General features: G+C 36.4%; 1 protein-coding gene across 1 annotated transcript in view; it reads left to right on the plus strand.

Annotated features, from left to right (window-relative positions):
- CUNH16orf52 (chromosome unknown C16orf52 homolog) overlaps positions 1-3,307 on the plus strand; it is a 74,615-nt gene extending 71,308 nt beyond the window's left edge. Inside the window, exon 3 of the mRNA XM_003795711.3 lies at positions 2,505-3,307. Coding sequence (XP_003795759.1) covers positions 2,505-2,689 — 185 coding nt within the window. The 3' untranslated portion in view covers positions 2,690-3,307. The remainder of the gene's footprint in view (positions 1-2,504) is intronic.
- Positions 3,308-9,986: the final 6,679 nt, after the last annotated feature.

A 9,986-nucleotide genomic window follows, 5' to 3' on the forward strand; every position in this document is an offset into this window, starting at 1 on the left:
AAAAAAAAAAAAAAAAAAAAGCTTGAGCCCAAGAGTTTGAGGTCGCTATGAGCTGTAATGCCACGGTACTCTATCCAGGGCTACAGCTTGAGACTGTGTTTCCAAAAAAAAAAACCTAAGTTAGGTTGAAGAGGACTTTATTGCTCCCTTAAAATTTGATTACTCTTTTTCTAACCAATTTGTAAAATATGTAACTCTTAAAAATATTATATTCTAACTATACTCACTAAAAGCTTTATTATAAAAAATAAGTTTATTTTGCAGTGGAAAATAGGAAATAATAGGAATAAAATTGGCACATCACTTAACAAAGTATACAAATTTAAGATCTACACATCTTTAAAGCACTTGTAAATTATTTGTTTCTTGAGATTAGTCAACATTAAGAGAAAAATTCTGGGCTGGGTGCAGTGGCTCACACCTATAATCCTAGCCCTCTGGAAGGCCAAGGCAGGTGGATTGCCTGAGCTCACAGGTTTGAGACCAGCCTGAGCCAGAGCGAGACCCCTTTCTCTAAAAATAGCTGGACATTGTCTCCAGCGCCTGTAGTTTCAGCTATTTCGGAGACTGAGGCAAGAGAATCACTTGAGCCTAAGAGTTTGAGTTTGCGGTAAGCTGTGATGCCATAGCACTCTACCAAAGGGGACAAGGTGACACTCGGTCTCAAAAACCAAACAAACAAAGACTCTCATATTAGATTTTGTTAATTAATAACAACAAAAAGTAAAAATAAGGGGCCAGGCATGGTGGCTCACACCTGTAATCTTAGCACTCTGGGAAGCCAAGGCAGGTGGATCACCTGAGCTCACAGGTTCGAGACCAGCCTGAGCCAGAGTGATACCCATCTCTAAAAATAGCAGGGCATTGTGGCAGTGCCTGTAGTCCCAATTACTCAAGAGACTGAGGCAAGAGAATCTCTTGAACCCAAAAGTCTGAAGTTGCTGTGAGCTGTTATGTCACAGCACCCTACCAGGGGTGACAAAGTGAGACTCAGTCTTTAAAAAAAGTAAACATAAGTGTCATTTGATACATTTACCCAGGGCTCTATCAGTATTCCTGGGCATAGGTTTAACTTGGAAGAGGTTTCTCCTTCAGTAAGAAACATTACTGCACTTCAGTAAGGTGAAGACAATTCATAAAGGAAAGGTTCAACTCTTCTTGTATAGTGTCTAGTCATCTGTCTTAACCTTATAGTGCAGAAATGTTTCTGCCTCCAAAGAAATTTGAAGGATTATGAACATTTGGCTAATATGCTTTCAAACACCAAAAATATTTTCTTAAAAAAGCTACACTATCTGTAGGTAATTTTTATTCATTAAAAAGAACATTTCTTTGGTAGCATGGGGAGCACACCGCTGAAACATTGGTCTGTGGATTTACTTTCTTTTTTTTATTTTTGAGACAGAGTCTTACTCTGTTGCCCTGGGTAGAGTACCATGGCATCATACCTCACAGCAAACTCAAACTCCCCTTGGCTCAGCCTCCTGAGTAGCTAGGACTATAGGCATATGCCATAATGCCTGGCTATTTTTTCTGTTTTTAGTAGAGCTGAGGTCTCAATCTTGCTTAGGCTGGTCTTGAACTCCTGAACTCAGGCGATCCTCCTGCCTTAGCCTCCCAGGGTGCTAGGATTATAGGCATGAGCCACTGCAACTGGCCCGTGGAATTACTTTTAACCAGACACGATGTTTTCTCTATTTCTTTTTAGAAACTTTTGAACAAATATTATATTTAACTGTGTATATATACAAAACTCAAAGATTTCCTACCCTTCCCCACTTCAACCTCTCAGTGTATGCAGAAACCTGACAGATTTTTTTTTAATATTCTCCATGATAACCACTCTGACAATTTACTAATCATCCTAGAGATTTGAAGTTCTTTCTTCTAGATGATTTTAAATCAAAGTAAGATAAATGATATTTATTTGTCTGAACCTTGTCTCTAATTCCTTCTAACTAATATGGAGAGGAATAAAGAAGTGGCAGAATAGTAACTATAATGATAATAGTATGCAACTCTTATTCACCACTTAACTGTCACTGTGTTGGGGACTTGATCCTACTTTACGTATCCTTCTAGTATTTTCCCACTTTCTGAAGGGAAACAGAGGCCTAAGATTACACAGCTAGTAAGTAGTACAGCCAAAAGTTAGCCCCTGTCTGACTCTGGCCAGTGACCCAATTACTATTCTAAATGATTAGGAATAGTATATGTGAGTACTTTAGTTTTGGAAAAGACCTTTCTTAATCTTTATATTTAAAATTGTCCTAAAATTTGTATAAAAGGCTAACTTGGCTTTTACTGTATTTAATTGTTGGACGATAAGGATATTATGTGACCTGTTATATAAGCAAATCTTTTGACAAGTAGTCCATGTTTTAACAGGTTTGACCATGTTATCAATCCACACCCCTTCTTATAAACTTACTTTGTGGCAAATTTTCATTGTTTTTAATCACCAAACCATGTTTACTAACGTTGTGTTTTGGTTTGTTTTACAGTGATCCTTTTCTGTATGGCTGCCCTAATATTCCCAATAGGATTTTACATCAATGAAGTCGGAGGTCAACCTTATAAATTACCCAACAACACAGTAGTTGGGTCATCATATGTACTTTTTGTCTTATCAATTTTCTTTACAATAGTAGGACTTCTATTTGCTGGCAAAGTTTGTTTACCAGGCTGATGAATGTTTAAATTGCTTGACTCTCTTATTATTTTTTATTTTATTTTATTTTTTTATTTTTGGAGGGTGGGGAGGATAAAGGCAAGGTATCTGAGTAGTCTTCTCATAGGAAGATACTTAGATGAAACTGATGCTGAAAAGGAAAAAAAAGTTGCTTTGATTTGTTCTCACTATGCACTTTGGATTAAAAAAAAAAAAAAGGTGAGCCTTTTCCATAACCAAATACAGACAATATTGACTAAATCTCCTGAGCATATTCAGGCAGTCAGGTCTGCACTGTGATAGCAACCTAGTGAAGGAGAATGCTTTATACTGAAAAGCATGTGGCCCTTTGTGACTCTGTTGTTCCATTTTTAATGTCAATCTAATGATTCATTTGAGGGGAAAAAAAAGTCTAAGTATTTATGAATCATGGTGGACCAGAGGGATGCAAGAGAAGTTCATGTGGGGCTGGCCTCACCTCCTAAGAAATTAAGTTTTCACAACGTCCTTGTAACGGTGTGAGCCTTCGGCACCAGAATGGATTGCCGTTGGATTATTGCACCAAGAAGCCAATAGATCAAAACTTGTTTGCTAAAATGTATGTAAAAATTTCTGAAATTCCCTGTTCTCTGTGTATAAAAAACAAAAAAACACTAAGAGACATGTTTGGGGTGGGTGGGTGGGGGAAATCTTCCTTATATTTATATAAATATATATATATAATATATATATTTTGCTGATGCAGTATACAGTGTGTATATATGTGTGCGTGCGTGTGTATGTGTGTGTAAATTTATATATGCACACATGCAAACAGTTCCTGGAAGAGAATTCTGAATGCTTTGCTAGCAAAACACTGTGGTGTGCAAACCTAGAACTCAATAGAAAAAAAGCCATTTATCTGAAGGCTGCATAGTGGAGAGAGTCTTCAGTTTACCTCATTCTTTGTAGCAGCCCTTGATTTTAACAGGTTTTTGTAATAGGTACAAATAATCCCATACCTTTCTAGGTGCAATTTTAAGTTAAGCTAAAAAGTCTTTGTAGGATTAATTTATTTATATATGATAGTAGAAGGTAAGATCATGTCAAACCTTATAATTTGGGGAATCTGACACTACTTAAATTATTGGCAACTATTGTCTATTGTACAAAGATTCCTTTTCTACTGGCTTGGTCTGTTACATTAATAATGCATTTTATATTTTCAAACACACAACTTTGCATAAATACAAATTCACTAGTAAATATCTGGCTGTTTTGGCTAGTTATAACACTAATTTCACTCTGCCATAAAAATTAAATTTATGTTTTTCATCCATAAGCATTACTGATATCTTTACCAAAAACCTGAGCAATACAATATTTTCTTTATATGCTATATGCCTTTGTTTGCTAACATTTTTGGAGTTAATTTTAAAGGGCTGTACTAAACCCACAGCTTTAAGTTTTTTCCTAAAATAAGCATTGCAGCTAACCTTTGAACTCACAGTTTTAAAAATACAGTATTTCTCTTCTCCACATTTCCATGCCTTCATATCAATGCTTAATTGTTTTTCCTGGCGGACACTATAGATAATCTCCTGTTTGAAATGTAGGACAGGAGTGTGTTTCATGGCAGTGGAGCCGAGTTTTTTCCCTTTATAGTGAAATGGTGACCCAAATGTCCCTGTCAGTAGAGTTAGAGGCCTGTGTAGCCCATGCTTCATACAAGCAGAAATAAATGCACTGTTTTTTTAAAAGCTAGATTGTAAATTATAAAATCATTACTTCAGAGATGGGGCTACCTCTGCAAATATTCAAAGTATAAAATGGAGGAGCTTGATGTGTTTCACACTGGCTTGTTTGGCATTCTTATATCTTACTGTTAATTCAGCAGTATTTTATTGTGAAAGAAAACCCCAGTGTTTCAGCTTTCTCGAGAGTCAGGGGAAGAGGTGGACCACCACTGTGGTGCATTCCTTGAGTATTCTGTGGGAATGTCATACTCTTCCTTCCCAGGGTAAAAGAAACCAATCCTAAAGGAGACTATTTTTCCCCAAGTATTATGATGTCTAGTTGATTTTAAGAATACCACTGGGCATGTACTATGGACATTTGGGATTGCAGTTCCCATTGTGATTTGATTGGTCCTCAGTCAGATGGATCACTTTGAAGGAAAGCTTTGGTTGTCACAGTTATACCACTGAGATAAAGTGTTAGCAAAGTATGGTTCAAATTAATTTATAATATGACCAAGAGCTTTTCTCTTCCAAAAGATGGATTGTATTGTAAATAGTTTCTCAAAATATCTTTAACTGGATCATGAGCATGGGGAGAGAAAGTTTCTCAGCTGCTAAGAATTTCCCCACTGTTTACTTCTTTCACTTACAGTGGTATTGCATTTAAAGGTACAAAACTTAAGGTTTTATTTGTATCTATTACCCAAACATTAAATTGTCTTTAATGTCATCATTATACTGGCGGCCAGTGCATTAAAGGGCTGCCCTGGGGAAAACTTCCTCCAGCCAGTCAGCACTCTAACCCAGGATTAAAACCCATCAAATAGTATGTGAAGTCAAGTATTTATACGCTTCCAGACCAAACATTTGAAATGGACTCATTCATATAAATTTCTATAAATCCTGTAAGTGAAAAGATAGACAACTGTCAACAGTTGCTTTTTAAAAGGTCACTATAATAAGTACTATTATAGTACAGTATTAATTTATAGCAGGAAGTCATATCTTATAAACTGTATATAAAACACTGTTTTATGGTGCAATCATTTGTCAAACTTCTATCTGTTACATTGTTTTTAGAGTGTGTGCATTCTTCTCATACCTAAGAATATCACTGTAAAATCTGCTGAATACTATTTTTAGGTTTTATTTGCACAAGACTGAATTAGTTTCAAATTTTTGGAAGCTCCTATTGAACATGCCTAAACATCTGTAAACATAAAAAATCTTTAATTCATTAAAAGCAAACATTTCAGTATGATTCTTTCCAAAGGTAATCCATGTTCTATGTTGTTAATGTATGTATGTAATTTTTCTGACTCTTCCAACTCTTATAAACATATTTTCTGTCTCATTTGTTTTGTTTTTGAAGGATGGCTCTTTTTTTTCTTCTTAATGTTCTAGATGACCAAAACACTTTATTGGTTTTTACCCTTTTGCTAAAGCTTTGATATTCCCATTTGATGTTCTGTGAATTCACTGTTTAATCTATTAGGTGAAATAATAAATAGTGTTTGATGACAAACAATCTGTTAATTTAGAGGAAAGGCCCTGAAAAAGTATTGGAAACTAACTTTGGACACATCATTAGCTATAATTTTGCATCGTGAACTTCATGGGAAGAACATGTTGCATTTATTTTGTCTTTATTAAAAGACTACTAGCCACAAGTTACTCTGATTGTAGTAACTGTTTTATCAACCCACTTGATCTTCTTTAAAAAATTAAATTTACATTCAGAATTCAAAGTAGTAAGCTGTCTTTAGAAAATTTTTGAAGGATAAAAATATGTGAAGGAAAAAAGTGGCCTTTGTAGGTAAGATTCCCTACTTAGGACTTTTAGTTGTATTGCCCCTCCAGAGATTTTGAAGTTTGTGATCAAGGTCTGTATATTATCCCAAACTTTATTAAGAATTGTTTTCTAATTGGTTATAACATTTTTCAATTAATAATTTCAAAACAAATTGTTAATACAACTGTATAAAATGAACATAATTTTCTTCACTTGTATTTTTGTTATTGAGCAAGTTTATCAAAATAAATTGTCTACTAAAGAAACTAAAAAGGCTTCTATTACTTTGAAATAAGCTTCACTTTAAAAAGTGATTTCTTATAGAGGTTTCACACGTTTCACACCGTGATACTTCCATGTCTCTTGGATTGGTTTTGTTAGCATTTGGGGGAGCGGGTAGTCCTCCCTTATCTTCTTCCATTCCCACTCCTAGCCTACCCCTAGGGAAGAAATGCTGTTAAAATTCCAGGACATGAATTGGGCCATGTTCACCAATAAGAAGAGTCACTCAGAAATAGGTCACATATATGTGGCTCTCTGCTGCATCATGTTTCCATGAGAAACCAAGCCAAGCCCCCAAGGCCAAACCCTTGCATATAAACCTAAGTCCGTATTTGCTTCAGTCCTCTGTTTCTACTTTACTGCAGGCCCCAAAATCTTAGCTTTTAAGATGTTAAAACATGAGCAATACAGCAGCCCTTGGCCTTTAGACTATTCCACATGCCTCTTTACAGCTTGACTATAGCTCTCTCGGGGGGTGTCAGGGTTAGTTCAGCCTAATAATAACTAATAATAAGATAGTCACCCTTTGATGCTGTTTCTTCTTTATATGGCCATTTGAGGGAGATGGAGGATTAAAACATGGTAGGATTTGGGTGTTCTTGGGTTCTAGGACTGAAGAGCATCTTCATAGAGTGACTAATCATCCTGGTTTGCGTAAGACTGAGGGTTTTCCCAGGACGTGGGACTTTTAATGCTATTACTGGGAATGTTTCAGGCGCACTAGAAGAAGCTGGTCCCCATCTAAATCTTATCCTGATTTATAACATAGGTTAGAGATACTTGAAGGGTTATTTTTTATAAATTATCAATGAATAGGTCTTTCCAGTTGGAAATTATAAATGGTAGACATAGTCTATAAATGGTAGACTCTAAAATTCTAAGAGTGGGTGATAACACTTTTTCTTTCTCTTTGGTAATACCTTAGGAAAAGGCAAGAGAGAGACTTTAAAAAACAATAGCATGGGTTCAAAAATACCTTATTTTGACTTAGTCTTCCATCAGCTCTCTTTTAGCCACTATAAGAAGATTATAGGAAAAATACCAAGACTAGATGACTCTGGGTTCCTTTTATGCAAAGTCAACTCTTCTGGGTCACAGTTACCCAGCAACAAAAATAACGGTAGTTATTTATAAGTGATATTAAAGATAGCAAGCCTAATGTATTATTTGGGGGAGGGGGGTTGGTTCTTTTCCCAGGATAAGAAAACACTGTGGGATGGTATTTTGAAGCATATTCAAAGTTTTTACAAATCATTTCTGATTTCAGAGATAAACTAAGACCACCCAAGATTAAATTTCAGAAAGAGATTTTCATAAGACTCAAAATTTTAGAGCTGGGTGAAATGAAAAAGAGTTTTTCCTGTGTTCTCGTTTTTCAGATAAATGGCCTCTGAAAGGATTATTCACTATTCCAGAGTCACACAACTAGCTCTCATCAGAGCACTCAACATAGGAAGCAATGTCTTTGACAGACAGGCCTTGGACCTAGGACAGATGTTCATAGCCTGTCGCCATTGAACCAGTCTTCCTGCAACTGATCCCATTTACTTCATTCAAATCAATTCTGCCAAAATAGTTTGACCACAAAAGAAAGTATATAATTCCCTTATTCATGTTTCTGTTATTCTCACTGCCTGTGGAATGAAGGCCAAACTCCTTTAGCATGGCTCTGAAAACCCTTCATGATCTGGCTTCTGACTGTCTTTTCAGTCTTATTTCCCACCACTCTCTCTCTCTTCACCTTTTACTGGCAACCAGCCTATCCTCCATTCTCACCATGCCTACTCCCTGCCCTTGTTGTGTCTACTACCACCTCCTCCTGATTTTTCCTAGTCCCTCCCGTATTTGAAAATAATCTTTTGTGCTTTGTATCTCTGTATCTCTGCTTATACCTCTGTAAGAGAACTTACTAGAGAAGAGTAGACCACCTGGATTCAAATCTCAAATTTCATAGTTCTATATGACCCATAGTAAATCTGTGAACCTTGGTATTTTTCATCTATAGAAGAGGGCCAATAATAGTACTTACCTTATAGGGTTATTGTTGATGTAAATGAGATAAAGTATCTAGCTCAGAGTAAGCATTCAAATGTTAGTTGCTGCTATTATCATTATTAAATCCTTCTTTATAACTAGATAGATTATAAACTTATGAATGTAAGGAATATAGCTTTTTCATATTGTATTCCTTAGAGACCTGGCACAATGCTTTTACACATTGAATTGAATTACCAAAATTAAATTTGGGGCTAGGTTAGAAAAGAAAATTATGAAACCATTTATCATGGAGATTTGAAAGACCCAGTCATGTATCTACCAGAATTATGCCAGTAGAATTGTTCCTGAAGGCAGAGGCTTGCCTAAATCATCTTTATAAGTATGATCACTTTCTTGGTAAGTATTTGACTGTATAATATGCCAGTTTCATTGACCTTAGGATTTCCCTGTGGACTCAAGATTCTTTACTACTGAACTCACAGTGCTCTAGCATTGATGCTTCCACAGGAGGACCAGGATGATGCAAGCACAGTGTTGATCCTGAGAGAATTCCCTGGAGGTTGCTTCAAGCTTGTGGGTTCTCTGCTATCTTGAAGCCGTACATTTGGTATGTTTTGCAAAGACTTGGCCTTGCCAACATAGTTTTAATTATTTCTACTAACAGGAATGGACTCAAGAATTTGCTGTCATTTTAGATGCGGTTATCCCTAATTAGCTGTTTTATGGCACTTTAGTATAAATATTGCCAATGTATTTGGTTGTTATTAAATCAATCCCCATTCATTATCTGTCAGGGCAAATCAGTGAAATAAATACTGTGTTCTGTCTCTGGAAGTCTTTCTCATGTGTTTAAATATTTAATATTAGTTGTTGAAGAAAATTCAGGTATTTTCTTAAATAAAAAAATGAAAACTCTTGTTTTACATTGCTTTGTTCTCTACGGGAAATGCAAAATCAACTGAAGAACTAAAGAAAATATTTTCCCTGTTAATTGCTTTAGGGTGAAAAAAATTAATCCACATACAAAGCTTTTGGCCACCTCATGCCCTACATATTTTACCAATGTAGTTAAACACAAACAGAACAAGAATATAGAAAATGTAAAGCTCCCTCCTCCACATCTACCTTACAGACATAACCATTGTTATTGACTGTTGGCTCAGCGCTTGTAGCTCAAGCGGCTAAGGTACCAGCCACATCCACCAGAGCTGGCAGGTTCGAATCCAGCCCGGGCCTGCCAAACAGCAATGACAACTAAAACCAAAAAATAGCCAGGCGTTGTAGTGGGCACCTGTAGTCCCAGCTACTTGGGAGTCTGAGGTAGGAGAATCACTTGAGCCCAGGAATTGGATTTGCTGTGAGCTATGATGCCACTGTAAGAAGAGGGTGACAGGTTGAGGCCAGAGTGACAGCTTGAGGCTCTGTCTCAAAAAAAAAAGTTTAGGCTCGGCGCCTATAGCTCAACTGGCTAAGGCACCAGCCACCTACACCTAAGGTGGCGGGTTCGAATCCCCAGCCCGGACCC

Source organism: Otolemur garnettii, unplaced genomic scaffold (assembly GCF_000181295.1).
Source record: "Otolemur garnettii isolate 467f Iridium unplaced genomic scaffold, OtoGar3 scaffold00096, whole genome shotgun sequence".
Taxonomy (NCBI): domain Eukaryota; kingdom Metazoa; phylum Chordata; class Mammalia; order Primates; family Galagidae; genus Otolemur; species Otolemur garnettii.